We start from the raw sequence: 22,095 nt of genomic DNA, 5'->3' as shown, positions 1-22,095 counted from the left end.
TATAGATAAATCACAAATAGTATTTCTTATCTCAAAGATGTCTAATTGATACAAGAAAACTAGACTACATTGCTTCAAAGTCTAGAAATGTTGTGTAAATATTAAAAGAAAAATGCACTAAATGGAAGGTTATGGTGCATCAGTTGGAAACTGTGATGATATTATCAGTATTGGTGCCTGCTAGTTAGTTTTTAAATATAAGAAAATTTTATCAAGACGATAAAGCATCCTCATTAGTCATTACAAACTAATACCTTTACAACTTGGGAGTGAACTCCATCTACAGTCTCCTTCAGAGGTGACATTGTAGGATAACTTAACCTCACCCCACCCAAATCAAGGACAAAAATGAAATTGCAAGGTTTAGAAACAAGTCAAATGCATAGAAATCATAAAAGGAGGAAGAAAATAAGAAGAAGAAAATCATGTATATTCATCACCTAATTAGTATTCTGTAATGTAGTTTGTTGTTTCCTTTAAAAAAAAAAAAAAAAAAAAAAACTCAAAGATCAGAACACATATAGATAAAATAGTATTTCTTAGGAAGAGTCTAGTTTCACCACAAAGATGTCTAATTGATACAAGAAAACTAGACAATGAAGACTACATTGCTTCAAAGTCCTAGAAATGTTGTGTAAATATTAAAAGAAAAATGCCCTAAATAGGAAGGTTATGGTGCATCAATTGGAAACTGTGATGATATTATCAGTATTGGTGCCTGCTAGTTAGTTTTTAAATATAAGAAAATTTTATCAAAACGAAAAGGTTTACAGATAGGACGATAAAGCATCCTTAGTTCCTTACTACAAACTAATACCTTAAGATCATCCTCAATCTTCACAACTTGGGAGTGAACTCCATCTACAGTTTCCTTCAGAGGTGACATTGTAGGATAACTTAACCTCACCCCACAGAAATCTAGGACAAAAACGAAATTGCAAGGTTTAGAAACAAGCTAAGTCAAATGCATAGAAATCATAAAAGGAGGAGGAAGAGAATAAGAAGAAGAAAATCAAATTACAGCATAATAAGCACTTTCTATTCATACACTATCCTTTCTTGGAACATTATCCAGTGACCAGTACAATGAAGAAGGGATGAACAATGAATATCGTGTTTCTACTCAACCTGGCTAGACTAGTTCTTTAATAACAGTCAAAACGTTCTTGCTTTATCTTTGTCTCTTCAGAGTAACTATATCTATTGTGTAACTCCAAAAGCTGCTCAAGAGACGCCAACGACCATTTATCCTCGGTGTGTGCAAATACCTTCTCATTCAGAGAGTCTATAATTATGCTTATGCTACCAAAGCCATATATTTGATGATCATCATGTATCATGCCTGGCTTTAGCTTGAATACCAAATCATTCTGTTGCGCATGAGCTTCTATTATTTTTTTCAAGCTGAACGCTGATCGATTGTGTAACTCCAAAAGCAGATCAGGAGATGCCAAAGACCATTTATCCTCAGTTAGTGCAAATACCTTCTCATTCAAAGAGTCTATAATTATGCTTATTCTACCAAAGCTATATATTTGATGACCATCACGTATCCTGCCTGGCTTTGGCATTAATAGCAAACCATTCTGCTGGGCATGAGCTTCTATTTTTTTTTTTCAAACTGAGCTTTGATTCACTATCTTCACCATCGACTTCGAGCCCACCACTCAAGTTCACAGAAGCATTTTCTTGAGCTTGTGCTGCTGCCTTTTTCTTGGTCTCTAATTGCCTCTTTTTAAACACTCTTATATTCTCTCTTAAACCTGGCTGGACTACCTCCATGCCTTTAGCAGCCTGGTTCACCATATCCATACCAACAAAAAGCCTATATGATAAGAGTCTAAAAGTTTATAATTTCACATTGCATTTAAGCTTATTTTCCTTGTTATTTGTTATAATTTTGTCCGAAGTATCCTCATTTGATTCATTTGTGTGCTTATGAGTAATTCTTGATGATTTAGATGAATTGAGTGATTTTTGGGGCATTTCGGATGCATGTAGAGTCAATGGGAGTCAATGAGAAGCTATGAAGATGGAGAAACACCTTTTAGAGAGCCAAATTATGGTGTGTTTATTGGTCTTAGTCATTTGGACAAACAAAGGCAAAAGTGGAGCAAAAGAGCAAGAAGTTGAAATTTCCGCACAAATCGTCCACTGCTCGGTTTTTTGATCATATCTCTGCGTAGGAATGTCCAAACCAAGTGAATTTTATATCATTGGAAAGATAACTTGAAGGGCTACAACTTTTATTCAAGAACCAAAGGCTAATTCAAAGGTTTTGAGGGTGAAAACTGGCCTAGAACACGACCTCAGTGCACAGGCAGTGCACACTGCCTGTGGCCACGGGTCTAGCCACGGCCGTGGGCACACCCGTGGCCACTGGGCAGTGTGCCCTGCATTTCTGGCCACGGGTGAAGCCACGCCCGTGGCCAGCCCTCTGCAACTTTTTGCAGCCCGTTTTTTACCATTTTAAGGGGATTTTTTCACCCCAAAACATACTTTTCATTCCATCTTTCATTCCCCTTTCATTCTCTAGTTAGGTTTAGCTCTAGTATAGCTTAGATTAGTGTAGATTTCTTATTTCTTTCCATTTTCCAAGCTCAAGAACATTGCAAATCTTGGATTTCAAAGCTTCAATAGAGAAGTTTTCTTATTATCCCTTCTCTTTACTTTTCATCTATGCTTTCAATTACTCTTTTAATATTGTGTATCTATTGTTATATTATGAGTAGCTAAGTGTTTTGAGACTAGGATTTGGTTTGATTTCTTGCTATTGATGCCTATTTGAGTTGTATTGCATAAAGGGGATTATTTGGGTGATCTAGGGTTGTTGTGTGAAATAATGGGTTTGTTGAGAAATTTGTGTATGATTGTTGGATCCCAATTATATGCTTGATTTGGAGTGTGTTTGTTGCTATGAGAGTAGAGCTTGTACACTAGCCACACATTCACACACTTAATGCCCAATACGAGAGTATTTCGGGTATTAAGGAGAATTTATGCCTTGTGTTCTTGCTTGGGCAACCTTGGGTTGAATTGCCACGAGGGTGGAGTTTAAGGTTAGGTTGCAAGTCCAAATAGCTACGAGAGTGGTATTCGGACACTTTTGTCCATCTCACTTACCCTATGCCTTGTTTAATTCCCTAATCTTTAGTACAATATTTGGCATCTTAGCTTGAATCAACCAAATCCCGGTCCTTTATTTTACTTGTCCTATTTGTTATTAGCTTTTTCATATCAAACCAACTCCTTATCGATAGGTCTAGCTTCTAAAAGGGTAGTTTTAGCTTGTGCTTAACTCCACTTTACATCAATTCCTAACATTACAAGAGCCATCTCCAGTGGAACGATATCTAAACTCTATACTGTGATTTGATACTTGATGGATGTGTGAAAAATGTCGTCATCAAATTTGGCGCCGTTGCCGGGGATGGCTTGGTTTTGATTGTTTTGTGGTAGTTAACATTGGTGAATGACTATTCTAGGAGACTAGACCATTTTTTTTTCCTTTGTTTTTATTTGCTTTATGTGCTCAAGTGCTAATTGCTCAAATATGTATGGGTATGAGTTTCAAAGATCCTTACCACCATTCCAAATTCCTCCTTATGGATACGAAATGAATTGGAATATGAGCCAAACATATGGATGAATGGAACAACAAGAACCACATCTCAATCTTGCCTACATGAGTCAAGAAGTTTTTCAAGGAGGCACACCACCATTTACCATGCCACAACCTTTATGGTGCACCATTTGTGGAGGAGCACATGATGCCGAAAATTGCTATACATTGGCTCCTAACTACCAACATTTGTGCCAATTTCAAGAGCCCTCTTACCAAGAGCCTCAACAAGAATTTCAATCCCTTGATCAAGAGCCCGAGATGATGTCCAAGTTGATGAGTTTGATAATGCAAACGTCTTCACGAGTGGATGAGTTACAAACTCAATCGGAAAACATGATGACTCAAGTACAAAGTTGGGCAACTCAAGAGCCGATTCAAGATTCATTGTCCAACGAAGAGGTTCAACAAGAGTTTCCCTTATCTAATGAAGGGGATGAGGTTGATGGAGATGAGAATGTAAGGAAAAATCTTGAAAATGAAGTGCTTGAGGAGTGTCTTGAATCCAACCATTTGAATGAGAAAGAAGACAAGATTGAGACTCAAATTGAGATTCAAGATGATGGTGGCAAGGAATTTTTGCAAAGCACCCCATTTGAAGAAGTTAATGAGAGTGAAGTTGATAACATGCACGGTGAATTTGATGAATGCTCTCCAATGAATGATACTCTCATTAGTGAAGACTTTAGAAGAGTGTGGGAACCGGGAGGAGTTGATGTTCTTGAAAGTGGAGGCCCGCATTGGCCTATATTTGAATCAAAGGATTCCCACTTCTTATTGGTGCATGAGAAAGATCCAAGACTCTCCTTATTTGCAAATGAAAAGGAAAGTCAAGAAGAGAAAAGAAGTGAAGACCAAGAAAATGATCAAGCTCTTGAGTATTATCAAGACCCAATCTTTAGGAAGAAGACCTCATTTGATTTATGGATAAAAAATGGATTTGAGGAAGGGATATTTTTGGAGTTTGATTTGGATGAGCTTATTGTCTTAAACTTTCAAGTGGTGAAGATGAGCTTAATGGAATTTATTGATGGCCACCACTTGAAGAAATACCTAGAAGAAAAGGTTGATAGAAAGATGGGAATTTTTCTCCTTCAATCCATTGATGGTTGAATACTTGAGAGGTTGAGTCGAGCTAGCGACGTTAAACTTAGCGCTTCATGGGAGGCACCCCATGTTATCTTTCACTTTATTGCATTTTATTTTATTTTTTTTCTTTATATTTGATTTATTATGCTTTCACTTGTGCTTTCATGGGTATATTCCCTTGACTCTAGGAGTGACACTAAGGAGTATGCTCAATTCCAAGAAGGCTTCATGATGATTCTTTGGCACAAGAAGATTCATTAGGGGAGTCTCATCTACCTTCTCTACTTTCTTTAAATGTGTTTAGTGCTTTACTTAATGTAGATAGTAGAGATTGTGCTCCTTGTGCTTATTGTGCCACCATTTCCTCCCCTCGTGCTTTATTTTCTTTCACATCGAGGACGATGTAACCTTTAAGTGTGGGGGAGGGGATAATTTGGGTGTTTTCTTAAAAAAAAAATGAACTTTTTGAAACCTTGCTTGGATGACTCATTGTGCTTTGTGTTGAATAAATTGCCTTTATATACTTGAATTTGTGATTACTCCCCTTTGTTGGTTTGTGGTTTGCTTGGTGGAACTTGTTACAATGCAACTTGTGATTGATGAGTCAAGGTGTAACACATGATTGATCTATTCCCTTGCCGATTACCTTGTTAACCACCTAATAATTGAATAAATTATTGATCTTGTGTGTTGTGCATTGCTAGTGAAGGCTTATGTAAGATTCCGGTAATGATTGTTTTGGAGCATATTTTTTTACAGTAATTATATTTGTATAAAAAAGAGTAAATTCAAGTTGAAAAATAAATTAAGGAGAGAAATTGGGGGTGGCTTAGGTTCATGTTGCTATATGCACATTGTCCATGATATAACTATAGTTGCAAGACGTGGGTAGGCATGATCACGATTTGGTTTAAAGTATCCAATTCAAACTGAATTGAGTACTACGCAAACCTAATTGAATTGGAATCGGAACAATAAACACATAGGGCTCGTTTATTAACGGAAACTATTTTTTGTTTTCTAATTTTTCAGTTTTTACTCTATGTTTTTTTTTTTTTTTTTTTTTTTTTTTTTTTTTTTTTTTTTGTTAAAAAACTTGTTTACTAACATTTATTTTTTTCAAATTTATTTTTTAGATTAACACAAGTTTAATTTCGGGTGATTTTTAGACATTATATTTAAAATATTTTAAAATATATTTAGTTTAAATAGAATAAATATAATTTTTAATTTTAAGTCCAATATATGTAAGTTCACCTAAAACCTAGTTTAGATAACTTAACTCAAAATATATCCGAACCAATAACCTATTAAGTTCACCTAAAACTTAGTTCAGATAATATTTTTTGAGCTAATATTTAAAATATTGTTGGATATATTCATTTGAATGACATGTATATAAATGTATAATATTTACTTTGAATTCTAATATAATAATATATGTGAAATTTCAATATCCAATATCCGGACTAAACTTGTATTACGATATAACATAACTAAAAATATCCGAACCAATAATCAATTGAGTTCAATCAAAATATAAAACTTGAATTGATATAGAATTATTTTTTTAATTTTGATAATATAAATAATGTCTAACTTTAAGCATAAGTAAATACGTTTTGTTTAAATAAGTAATGCAAGTAGAAAAGATAGAAAATGACCATAAGTAAAAGATCAGAAGATGATAACGAATGTAATCATAATAATAAATAAATATGTAAGTAGATAATGGTGAGAATGTGATTATAGTGACATATAGCCAAATAAATGATACATGATAGATGATTCTGTTTTTTCCATTTAGAAAACATTTTTAATAGTTCGAAGTTATTAGATTCCAATGCAAATGATTCAAAAACCCAATGGAATTTGGAATGCTTCATATTAATTGGTTTTCAGACAACAAGAAGGAACATAAATGAAGAATTGGATGAGCACAAGAAGTGGTGAGGAAGCTGTAAGAGAACAAGAAGAAAGTAGAATAGGGGTGTAAGTTTCAATGCTACTGATTTCTTAACCTACTGAAGCACAAAGAGCCAATAACACTTCTGCTGATTATTGAAATGATTTTATAATTATAATATTTTATGATTGGGAAAATTGTAATTTATGTCTCTCACAAATATGCTAATTATTAATGTGATTTCTGAATTATTAGTGATGTAAATGTTGTCCCTTATTAATCCTATTAACATATTAATTTTAAAAACTAAAATTTGGAGTTAAGTTATATATATAAAAAAAAATTACAATTCAATCCACCAAACAAACTCAAAAAATATTCAATTCATAAAATGATAAAATATCCAAAAATCATATATAATTAAATAAGTCCATAATAGTTTTTAGAATAAAATTGATGAACACAATAAAAATTTAAATTTTGTATTATTGAACATAAAAAATTGGTGTAGGGTATTGACCTGACGTAGTAAATTCATCTAGTCACATTTATGATACTCCCTCCGTCCCATTTTATGTTTCGGATTCGATTAACGATGCTAGACTGAAGTTATTTAAAATTTAATTTTTTATAATATTAAGTTTAGAATTAGTATGCAAAATTTATATATTTAGAAACTACATTAAAAATACTATTAAACACAAAAAAAAAAAATCAAATTTAATTTTTTTTTATGAAAATACTAATATAAAAAAACAAAGAAGAAAGAGTTGGTTTGACCAAGAAATAGTAAGTATGAAAGATAAAATGGGACAGAGAGAGTATTTTTGTAATCTCATTCAATTCGGTTGTCCTTAATCTATAAATTTTCAAAATATAACATTATAAGCTAAGTGATGTTATCACATATGTGCTTGTTTTTATAGTTATTTTGAATCATCTCAGTAATTAATTTCTTTATTTTTGCTTATTTAATACATGTTTTCCTTGCTATTCTCATTAGGATATAATTTTACACTCATTTAGAATGTTTTACGGTGTTTGTTAGTGTTTTTGAATTATTTTATGTCAAAGATATAAGTAAGGGAAGTTCAAAGATATTTGGAGCAATTTTAGACAAGTTCAAAATCCAAAAGACTCGTTTCCAGAAAATATTGTGATCGAGACCATCAGATCTCGACGCGTCGAGAAAGTCGCTGAACAAAATTAAGGCGCTATATTGCAAAGGAGAAAGGCGGCGTTAATTTATTAAAGGAAGAGGTGGCTACACATGATTTCTAAATTGCGCTGACTTCATTATTCAAGTCATACCTCAATTCCCAATTCAAGTTTCATATTCCAAATTCAAGCAAAGGGCGCTGATTTCCATAGTGACAAAATAATTTAGAAATCATTCAAAATAACACTTTCCAAAATTAATTGCGGTAATTTTCTTAATTAATTAGGAAAATTCCTATTTCATCCTAACTTTGTACCTACTATAAAATCACACCTTCCTCAACCCTAAGAAAATATTAGAGATTTTTAGAGTTCTTTGGAGACAAGAAAGATAGAAATCAAGAGTCTCAAGTTGTCTTTGGAAGCAAGGAGGAAGCCAAGGAGATTTGGGAGAATCGCTTGGTCAATTCTTGTACATTTTTGATGATTTGTAATTCTTTATTTATATTTGCTATGTATAATTTAGCCATGTTTAGCTAAATTCCTTAGGGATTTTAGGGTGAATTTGTTTATGAATCTATGTGCCTAGTTCGTTAATTTCTTAATATATTTATGTTTGGTTTTTATGATCTGTGTTGCAATCTTGTTTTAATCTGTTGCTGTTGGTAATTAGTGGTCACAGTTACTAGCTTCATAGCCATGTTTGTGTCACCAATGGGAGTTGGGGCATAAATTGGGGCACACACGATCGCACCTAATGGTTGGACCTTGGGAAAGGGGAACTTATTAGGGGAAGTTTATTCTAAGCTAGATTGTTGCTCATCGGGAGATGGTAGTAATTAGGAATAATTGAATGTTGATCTTCGATCTTATTGGGTGTTTAAGCCACGGGGGTGTGAATTCACTAGGAATAGAGATTACGGGAGTAATTCGATTCCACCTTGCATTCCCACACAAATTTTAATTCCAAACCAAATATTACAAACGATAATTGGCACTAGGTGATTAAACATTGTGATCCCAGGAATCCTGTTTTGCTCTATTGTTTACAAAACCTTGTTATTTATTTTATTCTGCTTGTTATTTTATGCAATCAACCAACCTTCAAGTTTTGTTCGGACTAGTTTCATATGAGTAACCTAGTAGCTCACTGCTGGAAATCATCAAAATTCTGACCACTTTTCCGACCAACCATAAAAATGGTCAAAAAAAGTGAAATTTTTTCTTTTCTCCGTCGAGGAGTTAGGTTGGACAAAAAACGGTCGGAATTTCCGACCACTTTTTAGAGTGGTCGGAAATTGTATAAGTGGTGGAATATTTTTTCTTCGGCCATTTAAAATTATTTACAGTTACTTTTTTCAAATGTTTTTTTCCGACCAACTTTAGTGGTCGAAAAGAATTATTATTATTATTATTATAAAGAGAGGTTTTTTTTTTTTTTTTTTTGAAAGGGATATAAAGAGAGGTTAAGGACTTGGATTTAGACTTCAACACCGCGCCGCTTGCCTCTCTCGCTCCACCTTAAACTCTCTGTGTCTCGACCAATCCACCCGGCCATCATCTCCGGAGACTGCAACAGACGACAACTACTCAGTCTCCGGCTCGATCTCCGCCTCTCCGCCGCGGTAACAGCCTTGTCTCCGGCTCGAACTCCCTCTCCGTCACTCACAGCCTTGTCTCCGGCTCGATCTCCCTCTTTACCGCTCACAGCCTTGTCTCCGGCTCGATCTCCGCCTCCGCCGCTTACAGCCTTGTCTCCGCCTCTCCGGTAAGTCCTTATAACCTCATCTACTCATACTCATAGTCTCAAGCTTAACCGCTCATTCTTTGACCCCTCTGTCTCTCTACATAGGAAACCCTAGATCTGCTTGGTTCCTTACACATTGTGGATTTCTTTTGGATGAGGGAGTGACTGTGCAGATAAGCTGTTAAACACAAACAATAAAATTAAATACAGTTATTTCAAGCACACAACTCCACCTTTTAGAGTCAATACCATTAATAAATATAACTGCTGCAATTTTGAATTACAACTTAGGGAGGATTGAAGAAGTCTTGTCAATTTTGAATCCCTATATGGTATATGAGTATCCTTTTCTTCTGTTAACTTTGATATAACCTGTAAAACTGGAGTTAGCACACTATATAAATTGAAAATATAAATAAATAAATGAAGAAAATAAAAAGGAACTTGATCAGGTTCACATTGCTTACTACTTTGTTAACTGAACCAGCAGTGTATTTTCCATTGGAAGTTACTTTGGAAGACATTTCAGGGTGATATGAATGTATCAGCAAGTACTAGGAAACCCATAGTAGGGAAAATTTTGTTGGTTTTGTGATATTATAATTAGACTAGAATTGGCTATGTGATTACATCTGCTGGATGGTTATAAAAGTCATCTACACTCTGTCCTGATTTGGTTTCAATTTTGAAGGTTTAATCTTCTGATAGATGGAGGGAAGAAAGGTTTCTGAGAACCATTTGACTTCAGCCGCAGCGTTTGTGGAAGGTGGAGTTCAGGATGCTTGCAGCATATGCCTTGAAGCGCTTTCCGACAATGATCCTCTTTGTCACAACATGACCTTTTTATCATCCTTGATTAAGTCAAATTACTTCAGCAGAGTAATATGCCTTTGACGTTGTATTGGCTTCTTTAGTAATATTCTTAATTGATTTGAGCCTTTTGAAATTGCAGGTATCCTTTCCTTCCAGTAATGGGATATCAATATAGCACATCTCCCATTCTCTCTAAGGATGATTACACACATTTGCTCCAAAGAGTGATGAAGGAATACATAACCTTTCCTATTTTGTTGTCTAACAAGAATTTTCCTAAGGTTTGTTGCATATCATCACTTTGAGCCAAAAATTGCAAACACATAATCAACATGTGATATTTCAAAAGAGGGATTTTGGATATATTTTGCGTTAAAAGACCATACTTTATAATATTGTGAGTCAATACTAGTGAGGTTGTAGAATTGATTTGGTCCATGTCAACTTATACTCAAGATTAGTTGTTCTTTTTAAGATTGTCTTGAATCTTTCCTCTGCTTAATTTGGATAAGTATTTGATGTCCTTTTTAACTTCCATTTTATTCAAATTTTTATATTCCAATTTTAGATTACCGGTGGGACATGTTGCATCATTATCAGGGGCCTTAAGAGTCCTATAATCTACCAAGGGAAGGAAGTGGATTTCATGATTCTTGACGATGGTATGCCAACCTATTGTTTATTTTTACCTTGCTATATCTTCAAACAAGTTTTAACTATTTTCATTTAGTTGGTCCATCAAACAAGATGCTATGGTATTTTACTAAAGTTACACACAAGTAGGGTAGAGTGGTAGACATCAGTTTAAAACTAATTAAGAAATATTTTAGTTGCCTGAAAATTTTGGCAAATCCAAAAGTCGAACCAAAAGTTAAGTTCATTGGTCTGAGGAATTTTTGGTTCAGGTTGATGAAATCTGAATTTGGTGGTTTGATAGAAAGAAACTGACAGTTTAAGTACATAAACTGATAAGCTACAACAGAAAAATGTAGAACCATTCAGATATAAAATATTAGTACAGCTCAGAAGAGTCAATCTACGTAATTCTGGGAAATTATAGTCTTATACATTAATTTATGGACCTTTTTGTATCTTTTCAGTAGTAGTATGATAAAGAGATTATAAGATATTACTTCTAGAAGTAATTTTGACATTAAAAAGATGTAACGAGATAGTAGGTTATGGAACCATGAACCAAGAGAGTCAGTAGGAAGTGTGTGATGTGTACATATATGCATATATTTTGGGTTTTTGCTGAATTTTAGTTCCAGAATGAATCAAATCATTTTGTAACTTTGGCTTCAGGTGATGAATTTAAATCTGTAATTCTTTCTCAGATTTTGGGTCACCCCTACTTGTAAACATATGGATATGTATATGTGGGCGAAGACTCTCCAGGAGACGACCAATATGGTATAGTTGAAGTTGAAGGTGAGAAAGCTGAAGCAGTGTCTATGGACCACAAAGACGACCAAAACCGCAAAGAAAGGAGTTCCACATTTCTGGCTTATTGTTATGGAGTATAATGAAGTGTTAGCTGAAGAGGTTAGACTTTCTGAGTTGATTTCTCTGTTGGTTCATTAATATATTTCCGACACCCTAAAATTGGTATTTAATTTCTCTCTACTTTCAATCCTTAAGAGTGAAGTGGAGTTGAAGGATCCTACAAAGCTTAGTAATCAATTTGCCCTTGAGCATGTTGGCAAGAGTTTAACAGGAAGAAGTGGTAGTCTTCAAGTCAGGTCTAATGAACAGCCACTTCAACTTGCAACACAAGATGTAAATCAGGTACAGCTTCCATGTTAGCAGCACTGTAGTAATTGATGTCGTGTCCTGGGCTATTTTTTTCTTGGAAAAAGAAGAATTATAAGCTATGCAAAGATTAGATAGTGCATTATTTGAATGTTTTGAAAATGTATTTTGGATGGTGAAACAATTGCTACAATCTTATTAGCATGTTTAGCCTAATATTTTGACAAATGTATTTTTGATGGTGAAACAATTGCTACACCTTGATTTAAATGATTGATTACCCTAAATTGTTAATTGTTTTGTTGAATTTAATATTGTAATGCTGAAATTTGAATTTCAATTGTAACTGATCAAATTTATTTGATATTTGCAGAATTTTAAATTTTATTTTTTTTGTTAGTAAATCTTACCGACCACCTTAGAGGTCGGTAAATTCACATTTTAATTTTTTTTCTTTGTAAATCTTATCGACCACTGGTGGATGGTAATTCCGACCAATTACCGACAACCAGTGGTAGGAAATTTGCTCTCTTTATCCGACAACCACTAGTTCCGACGTCCTAAAAAAGAAGTTGGTATTTCCGACCACCTTGACTAGTTATCGGTAATAGCTAGGACTTTTTTTCCGAATCCTTAAAGTGGTCGCTAAGTTGGTCGGAAACTGCATTTTCGACCGAAAATGTCCCTTTTCCGACCACTTTTTGGTGGTCGGAAAAATGCAGATTTCCAACAGTGGCTAGTGATTAGTACCCCATCTCTCTGTGGTTCGACAACCCGAATACTCCGGGTATTATTTGTTTGCCCCAAATTACCGCAATCACTAAGTCAATAAAAATAACTAATATTGAAATAAAGAAAAATAAAACAATGATTCTATTTATAAATTTTATAAGAAAAAAATGACACATTACCTAAATAACAATGTTTCTTAGCGTGTTATAAACAAGTTTGTGTAAACGGATTAACACAATAATATTAACGGGTTAAACGGGGTTGTTAATATGTTTAATAAGTTATTAAGACGCGAAACATAATGGGTTCTTTACGGATCAATCCGTCACTAGCACGTTATTTTTGTGTCTAGTTTCGTGTCGATAATTGTCCCGCGACCTAATTGTAGAAGTTCCTTATTGTAGAAGTAATTAAAATGAATGTGTAATTGGCTGAAAAATATGTAAACTCATTGTAGTATTACAAAAGATTTGCACAACGAAACATAGGTAAACGATAGGTTTACAGTTACACTATGTTACATAATTATGATAATCACACTATGTTACATAATTATGACAATGCGTGTTACATGATAAATTACAAGGGACTAGCTAGAAGATACACTAAATCATACATCTCAATATGCATAGATTCCTAACAGTAGAGAACACCAGAAACATTATACCCTCAGAGCATGTGCCCACACTAAAACAGACTTCAACTTGTCATCTAAAAATTGAAAATAAACAATCCTCCCAAAGCCCAAGAAACAAAGAACCACAGACCGCCCAAAAGCCCACTGCAAAGCCCACTACAAATCCTATAGCCATGCTAACATAAAACCAATCCACTACTTCAGAACTATCATCTCCTTTATATTCATTTTTTGGAATTTTGCCATCATCAACACTACAGCTTTTTGGAATTTTGCCATCATCAACACTACAACATTGTAAGAGCGGAGGGCCACAGAGGTTGTTACCAATGTAGCATGAAGCATTAAAACCTTGAAGTTGAGTACCTGAAGGTATCTTCCCAGATAGGTTGTTATATGACAAGTCCAAAACTCCTAGAGTGGACAAACTTGAGAAGCTAGAGGGAATTTTCCCTGAAAGTTGATTTCTTGAAAGATCAAGAGATTCTAGGAATCTCATGTTTCCCATCTCCATGGGGATATTTCCCGTCAAGTTATTTCTTGATAAGTTTAAGGATATCAATCTCACAAGATTGGCCAATTCAATTGGAATGTCCCCCAAAAAATTGTTACTTGAAAGATCCATGCCAACAAACAACGATAGAATGACTGTGTAATACTCATACTCTAGCCCTTTGGTCGTCACTATAGCATTCTCACCAAATCCCCAACCAAACAATGAATAACCCATTTCAAATTCTTCATCTTGAATCTCGTCTTCATCGATCATTGCAGTGAGATTTTTAAGACACCGAGGAATCACACCAGAGAAGTTGTTATTAGAAAGATCTAAAATGCGGAGTGATTTAAGATGGCAAAATTCTAGAGGAAATTCACCATAAAACTTATTTGATCGGAGTCTAAAAATTGTCAAATTTAAAAGTCTAGTCCCCAACCATCTTGGAATCTTTCCTGTGAATCCATTTTCAGCCAAATCAATTTTCAACAAAAGCGTGCAATTTTGCAATGATGAAGGTATAGGGCCAGAAAGCATGTTCTTGTGCATGTCCAAAGATTCCAAACGACTCAAAAGCCTAATAGAATTTGGAATGCTTCCATTCAATTTGTTTTCCTTCATATTTAGGACTCTTAAGTATGGCCAATGCATCCAACAATCTGGAATTTCTCCAAATAAATCATTTCCTCCCAAATGAAGTATTCTGAGTTCATATGGTACCTTTTGTGCATGGCAAAAGAACTTAGAAACATTTCCTGAGAATGAATTGTTTGACAAGTCTAACCCAATTATGTGGATAGAAATACGAGGTAAGGGACCACTAAATTGGTTAGAGCTCAAGAATACTGAGAAAGACATACCAATCTCTCTAGTTGAATGAGATGGTATGTTTTGAATTTGGCCTCGCAATTGGTTGTGTGAAACATTAACTAATTCAATTTGAGAAGAAAAGTTCCATAACCAAGTTGGAAGCTCACCCTCTATTCCAGCATTAGAAATGTCCACCACAGAAATTTGATGTTGAGATTGCAACCAAAGAGGAAATTGAGGCCCCAAATTCCAGCCACTTAGATAAAGCCGATCAAGTTGGAAGGGAGGTGTCCAGTTTGGATTGACACGCATGGTTAATCTATTTCCAGATGCATCTAAAGTGGTTAACTTTGTGAGATTAACAAAGTGATTTTCAGTCACTATGCCTTCCAACTTGTTGTTTGAAATGTACAACCTTTTAATCATTGGACATGAATACCCCAAATTCTCAGGAAGAGGTCCGCATAACCTGTTTGTTGCAAGATCAAGGTCTTGTAACTTGCTGAGATTTCCAATTTGTTTTGGCATCTCTCCAGTAAGCATATTTCTATAGAGAGAAAGAACTTGCAACTTGTTGAGATTCCCAATTTGCTTTGGTATCTCTCCAGTAAGCATATTTCCAGTGAAATCAAGGACAGACAAAGAAGTCAAATTGGAAATAGAATTTGGAATGGTTCCCTTCAATTGATTGTAGCCTATGTCCAAAGATATCAAGTGACTAAAATCAAACAATTGATGGGGTAATGAACCATTCAAATTATTACTGGAGATGTCAAGAATACTCAGGGATGTCAAGTTCCAAGAACCATTGGGCAAGGGACCTTGAAATTGATTACCTCTTAGGTTCATAGATACCAAACCACTAAGACCAAACAATTGACTAGGTAATGAACCATTCATTTCATTATCACTGATGTTAAGAGTGATAATGGATGTCAAGTTCCAAGGGCCATCCGGGAGTGGACTTAGAAAACCAGAAGATGTTAGATCAAGAGAAACAAGGTTATTGAGATTAAACATCCATTTGGGAATAACAATGTTGAATTCATTATTGGAAAGATCAAGGACTTCAAGTAAAGAATTGTTTAGAAGGCGAAGTGACTGGGATAGTTTAGGCAGATCACATCTAGATAAATGAAGCTCACGCAAGGAAGGAAGCATATTAATGGCCTCTAACCAATTATGTGTCATGCTAAGATTAACATAACTCAAATCCAATAACTGTAAATTTGAAAGATTGGACAACCAATCAAGACTATCAGTTTTTATGAGACTAGCATGATTTGTATCATCAAAGTTCAGTTGCAAAATTAAAGAGTGCAAACTTGTAAGATTTCCAAGTTGAGGGGGAATGATCCCTTGAAATCCCAAATTGGATAAATCAAGATATTGCAAGTTTGCAAAAGATCCTATGAAGTTAGGAATTCGAGATCCACTGAAATATTTATAAAGGCCACTAAGATCAAGATGATGTAATTGTTTCAATTCTAGCAAACAAGGGCTGAGTGTACCTTTTGGAAGATGAACAAACTCAAACTGAAAGTTGGGATTTGTTAGCCGGAGTTCAACAACATGACCGGTTACATTGTCGCACATAACTCCCTCCCATTTGGTGCAACAATCAACTCCATCAACCCAAGAGGAGAGTCGATTCATTGGATCTTCAAACTCCTTCTTGAAGCACAATAGTGCTTGCTTTTCCCTCTCCTTGCAAACCCCCAAGTTGTTGCTTCCGCTACAATTGCACAGCTCCATAAGCACAAAGGCGAAGAGGATGATGAAGAAATAACTAGTTTTATGGACGAAAGTCGTCCCCATTATGAGGAAAGTTTTTCAAGCTTAATATATATGAATGTAATGCTTTGCTTATGTTTATTTGTTCGCTGGATAATAGATATATATATATATATACACACACTTCATATGCTATAGCTATTACTAAGGTGGGCTGGAAGCTTCCTTGACAACTACGAAAAACATGGACTGGAAAATGCATTGCATGTCTCAATCGATATAAAATACTTTTGAAAAAAAAATGTAATACTTTTAAATCAAAATGTAAAAATATTACATTTACCCTTACAAGTAATTTTTTTTTTTAATTCCTAATTAGTATTACATTTAAGCATATAAGTATAACATTTGTACGTATAAGTATTACATTTTCATCTTGACCCGACCCCGACTCATGATGAGACGATCTCACACAAATTTTTGCCAGTATATAATTGTACGTTGCAAAACCAACGTGAATTCCACTTTTAATTTTTAATTATTATGATATTTATACATTTAGTCTTATTATTATTCTTTTAATTTTAATTCATTATCTATTGTAGTCCAAAGAGTCATATCCCACCACTGGATGTATTTAAATTTCACTATCTGGTGTATCAATATTCATTATCGATGTGCTCAGTTTACAATAAATTGCAAAGTCGAGTATTAGTTACGTAATTTTAATCACCCAGAATTCATGTTAAATTTGATATATAGTTGCATTGTTACTTGCGAGTCTTTAGTCTTTAGTTGTCATTATTCCTGAGCTTTCTCAATCATTAACCAATTTTTAGTGAAATTAATTATTCTACCACAAATTGTAAGTTTGCTCCGTCAAGCGTCAACAACTAAAGACAAAAGACATACAAGTGAGTCACCGTGATTTACATCCTCTCATATGCTCTGTTGAGTCGGAGTGTGGGGGGCCATTAGGAATGGAGATTCAACCTTTTGGGATAAGAAAAGACTTACAAGTCTATAAAACTTTTATATTTAAATCAATACCATAGTGGTCACTTTGCAATAATTCTGATCACCCAAAATACATGTTAACAATGATAGCAGCATTGCAAGTCTTGCAAGTCTTTAGTCGTTACTGACTTGAGTGGCGGAGTTCTCTGGGTCATTAACCAATTTTTTGGGGAACTCTCTTCCACCACAAATTTTGATAGGAGGAATCCTTACATTTTTATTTTTATTTTTTAAAATTCTTTATTTGGATGACTATGTAACCCTATGGCAAATTATGCTGTGGAACTGTGTCCACCTTACAAAGGTGGACACAGTTCCAAAACTATTCATAATTATGAATATATAGTTTAAAAATTATGAACATATAGTTCTATAATTATGAATATAGAGATTCAATAATTGTGAGTATGAAGTTCAAATATTATGAATATATAACTTTATAATTATGAACATATAGCCTCTTCTTCCTGGAGGCATAACAGGTAACTTAACCTGTTAATATTAACATTAGTTATGATTTTTAAATATTATTTTATCATTTTATGAATATTATGGTATGCTATGAATTAAATATACATGTATACTATTTTGTTGATTTAATTATAGATTTAATAAAATAATTTTGTTTCCAAAGTTTTTTTTTTGAAAAGAAATTTATATTAACATGTCTAATGAGTTCTAAATATATAAAGTTTTATTGTAGCACTTGTTACATTTAGGGTGCGTTTAGAAACTCGGAAAATGTTTTCCGAGTTTTCAGTGTTTGGCAAGAGGAGGGAAAATGAGGTCAATGGAAAATGAAGTCTTAGTCAAAGTAAAATAAGTATGTTTTGGAGGAAAATGACTTTCATTTTTTTTTTTTTGGAAGTCATTTTCCAATACACTATCGGTATAGTGTATACATTACTATATACTATATATGCCTAACTTATGATATATATATATATATATATATATATATATATATATATATATATATATATATATATATATATATATATACATATACATATCTACAGTATATACATTGATGGATTTAATTAACCCGGGGGAACCCGAATCACTAAACCCGGATAAGAATATGAATAGTAAATAAGTAATACGAACGATATAGCAAAGGCCGTGAGACCGTAGATTGTATTAAATGCCATAGAATTGGCTATTACAGTAGTATTTTAGGACAGAGTATGTAAGAACAGTAGATCATGTCTTAACGAGACAAGGTGGGGGGCTTTTATACAACCCCCACCCCTAACCGCCACCCACTAAGGCGGGGGGTGGTTAGATCCGGGTTGACCATGCCCGGTCTCGCGACTGGGCCGCACTGTGGGGCCAGGTCAAGCCCGTGTGGAGGTCGGCCCGGCCGCCTTAGAGGCCGGCCCGGCCTCCAACGTGGCCCGTGCGGGGGCCACTTGGCGAGGTAGAGCCGGGGCGGGTACGTGGCGCTGCCCCAGGACCCGTTCTTGCTCCGTGCCTTCGGGTCGGTTCGGGTCGATTCCTAATATATCCGTCATCAGTCCCCCACTCTCCGAGCTGCGAGTAATCGTCAGTGAAGGAGAGTAGATGCTCCGGCCGACCTCTCAAAATGCCGACCCCGAGACGTCTGCGTCCCAGCGTTACAGGTGCCGTCCAAGCGCACTTCTCGCGATAATGATGAAGAACTCCATCCGGAACATGACTCCTTCATCTGCTAGGACACATACACAGTAGAGTCCTCTTGGGTTTTGATCATCTTCTCCAAGTCAACCAATCACACCCATCTTTTCACCTTTCCCCCCCTTTTTTTTTGCATTTTGAATTTCAAACTCCCCCTCTTCCTATCTCCCCCTCTCCTATATAAACCCCATCCCCCCTCTCATTCTACACTTTCACCACTCCAACATCACACTCCTCCCCCAAACTCCGGCGAGCTCCCCACCGGAATCCGGCAACACTCCGGCCCGACCCAACTCCGGCCGACCCCCCGGTTGTCTTCCGTCGCCGAGCCCCAGGCCCGAGCGTGGTACACCCCCTCTCCCTCCTTTTTTTTTTTTTTTTTTTTTTTTTTTTTCGCAAGTTCCGCCAAGCTGCCCCCCACGGCGCCGGCGCGGTGGCTGCAGACGGGTTCCGCCGTGCTGCCCCTCCACGGCGCCGGCGCGGTGGCTGCCTGCCGCGGCGTGGCCTGTGGCCGCGCCTCCGTGGCCCACCGGCCGGCCCTTCGGGTACAGGCCACGCCGGGCCGACCCCCTCCGCCGGGGCCGCGCTGCCCTCCGGGCGCCGGGGTCGCGTTGACCTCCGCCGTTGAGGTCGCGCCGACCCCGGTCCCGGCCGATCCCCTGTGACGGGATCGCCGGGGTCGAGCCGACCTCGCTCACCGAGGTCGTGCCGACCCCGGGGTCGGCCGACCTCGCGCGCCGTCCCGCCACGCCGAGGTCGGGCCGACCTCGACCTCGGCCTAGGGCCGAGGTCCACCGCCTCTGTTTTTTTTTTTTTTTTTTTTTTTTTTTTTTTTTTTTTTACACGCCCCGTCCTTATACCCCTTTTCTTTTATCTCGTAGGTTTAGTTGGTGCATGTACACTTCTTCCGGTTCCTTGGACGATTTTTTGGACTCCGTAGACACCCACATCCTTCCCATGGATGACACTAGCGACCCCCCCACTCCTTTTCCCGCTCATTCCCCCTCTGGGGAGGTCACCATGCCATACGAGGGTCCGTTGGACGCCCATCCTCCCGTCATGGAGGACCCCTACGCGGTCTCATACGAGGATCCTGTCCAGTACACCCCTCTGGAGACACTCGTCGCGGCCTTGACTTTGGCTCAGATCTCAGCGCAGGAGTTTGAGGAGGCCAAGGGCTATGTTGGACCTACGGCCGAGGTGTGCCTGCCTTCTCCGTCGGGGAATGTCACCGAGCCTCCGACACCCCTCTTCTTCGGGGGTTCACGTGCAGTCCCTGTACCTCGGTTTTCGCTTCCCTATTCATCCCTTCGTCGAATCCTTCCTTAACCATTACGGCATCGCACCCGGGCAGTTGGTTCCGAATGCCCATTACTTATTTCTTGCCTTCTTGCTTCGCTGCCACACTATTCGTGTCAAGCCCTACATGGATATCTTCTAGAGTTTGTTTCAAGTCACCTCGTCTTCCGGCCAGGCCAGTAAGGGGTTCGTGGGTATAGCGGCCCGGGCGCGTATGAAGACGTTCCATGACTTCAATCAGACCAACAGAGATTGGAAACCGCACTTTGTCTTCATCTCGGTCGGCGATCGTCGCCCGTTCCTATCTTGGAACAACAGGTTTGTGCGCCACAGGGGACATCCACGCCTTCTGGGGCAACCGGGGAGAGATTGTTATTGGCGAGATGATTACCTCGGAGAACATGCGTAGCCTGGGCTTTGTGTCAGATGGGCCGCTACCGCCACGTATTCGTTCGCGCCTTCTGCGTACGCCCCAGTCGGATGCGCGCCCCTTGATCGAGTTGTCAGACGATGAGCCGCCAGAGCAGTCCCCGGGATCCTCGGGATCCTCGGGCGAGGTTTTTGCCGAGCCCAGGTCCTCCGGGTCTGTTGTCGGCCCTTCGCGTGCCTCTACTCGTGGTTTGTTCCCCCTCCCTCACTAGACCATCGTTTATACATATGGCTTATGGATTAACCCCTGTTCGTTTCATTTTGCAGCGAGGTCTCCCATCATGTCTTCGTTCCGTGAGCGCCTCGAGCGCGTCATGGCGCGTGGCCCTGTTGCGAAGAGACAGAAGGTTACTGCGTAGTCTGGCGCGCCCCCTTCTGAGCCCGGTGCGCCCCCGCCGGGAGGGGCGAGGCCGCAGTCGAGTCGCCCCCCCGTACCGCCGGCCGTTCCGCCCCCGCTGCCGCCTGCCGAGCACACGACATTGTTAGGAACATTGTATTAGGATTTTGATGATACCAATGTAATGTAGAAAAGTAGACCCCTAACCATTAGCTGTTTTTGTTTCGCTACTTTCGTCCTAGACGAGAGTTGCCATAACTCTTTTGTAATTCGTGTTAAGCTAGACAAACACATGAAAATGAGTTATGACTAGATGTTAAGATCTCCAAGGCGAAAGAAGACACAAGACATGAAGATCAACAACGAGAGTCAAGCAGGAGTTGTCAACAAACACGAAAGGACAGTGTTTGTGAAAGGCGATTTTTATTAAACATTACTTCTCTTCAACAACGAGAAGAATGTTTCACCTGTCTGATTTGACAACATCCTAGGACAATAAGGACTTCATTTTATGGGACTCACTTTTCAAGAAGCATTAAATGAAGATGTACTATCTCTTGGAGCTAAAGGACAAAACCCTAATGCTTTCCATACCTTCAATGGCTACATGGTACAACCTCATTAATGGAGCATTTAATGCATGAAGCTCCCCGGTCCTTGTCCAATGGTTAAAAGGTTCGAAAATTTCATCTCCCTCCAACGGATGGATTTTCATCACCCATATAAACTCACCTTCATCAACTAAGAAGGTGCTGGTTCATTATCACTCGACTTACTCACTTACAAAAGCTCTTGAAACGTCTATGATTTACAAAAAGCTTTTGTGAACCAGTTTTTGAGGTGTTAAGTTACTTGGAGAAT

At 37.4% G+C, this 22,095-nt stretch overlaps 2 protein-coding genes and 1 long non-coding RNA gene across 4 annotated transcripts; 1 reads left to right on the top strand and 2 right to left on the bottom strand.

The window, feature by feature from the left end:
* The first annotated feature begins 9,276 nt into the window (after positions 1-9,276).
* Positions 9,277-12,367, top strand: LOC109154341. 2 transcript variants are annotated; one of them, XR_002049682.1, is made up of 6 exons: positions 9,277-9,543; positions 10,214-10,401; positions 10,475-10,616; positions 10,904-10,997; positions 11,673-11,880; positions 11,977-12,367. It is a non-coding gene; the product is annotated as an uncharacterized LOC109154341 (long non-coding RNA). The 2 variants fall into 2 exon arrangements; XR_002049681.1 differs by having other exon boundaries at positions 10,214-10,616.
* A 1,056-nt stretch (positions 12,368-13,423) lies between these two features.
* On the bottom strand, positions 13,424-15,386 carry LOC109154340 (receptor-like protein 12). Its single transcript, XM_019302155.1, has 2 exons — positions 13,717-15,386; positions 13,424-13,683 (listed from the first exon to the last, which is right to left on the bottom strand). The coding sequence occupies exons 1-2, from the start codon at positions 15,375-15,377 to the stop codon at positions 13,527-13,529; spliced, it is 1,818 nt and encodes a 605-aa protein (XP_019157700.1). The 5' UTR covers positions 15,378-15,386; the 3' UTR covers positions 13,424-13,526.
* An 86-nt stretch (positions 15,387-15,472) lies between these two features.
* LOC109154368 (leucine-rich repeat receptor-like serine/threonine-protein kinase BAM2) lies at positions 15,473-16,580 on the bottom strand. Its single transcript, XM_019302176.1, has 2 exons — positions 15,599-16,580; positions 15,473-15,480 (listed from the first exon to the last, which is right to left on the bottom strand). The coding sequence occupies exons 1-2, from the start codon at positions 16,578-16,580 to the stop codon at positions 15,473-15,475; spliced, it is 990 nt and encodes a 329-aa protein (XP_019157721.1).
* Positions 16,581-22,095: the final 5,515 nt, after the last annotated feature.

The sequence above is a fragment of the Ipomoea nil genome, unplaced genomic scaffold (assembly GCF_001879475.1).
Source record: "Ipomoea nil cultivar Tokyo-kokei standard unplaced genomic scaffold, Asagao_1.1 scaffold2647, whole genome shotgun sequence".
NCBI lineage: Eukaryota > Viridiplantae > Streptophyta > Magnoliopsida > Solanales > Convolvulaceae > Ipomoea > Ipomoea nil.
The sequence above is the reverse complement of the archived record's forward strand: the minus strand, read 5'-3'. Positions and strand labels throughout refer to the sequence as shown.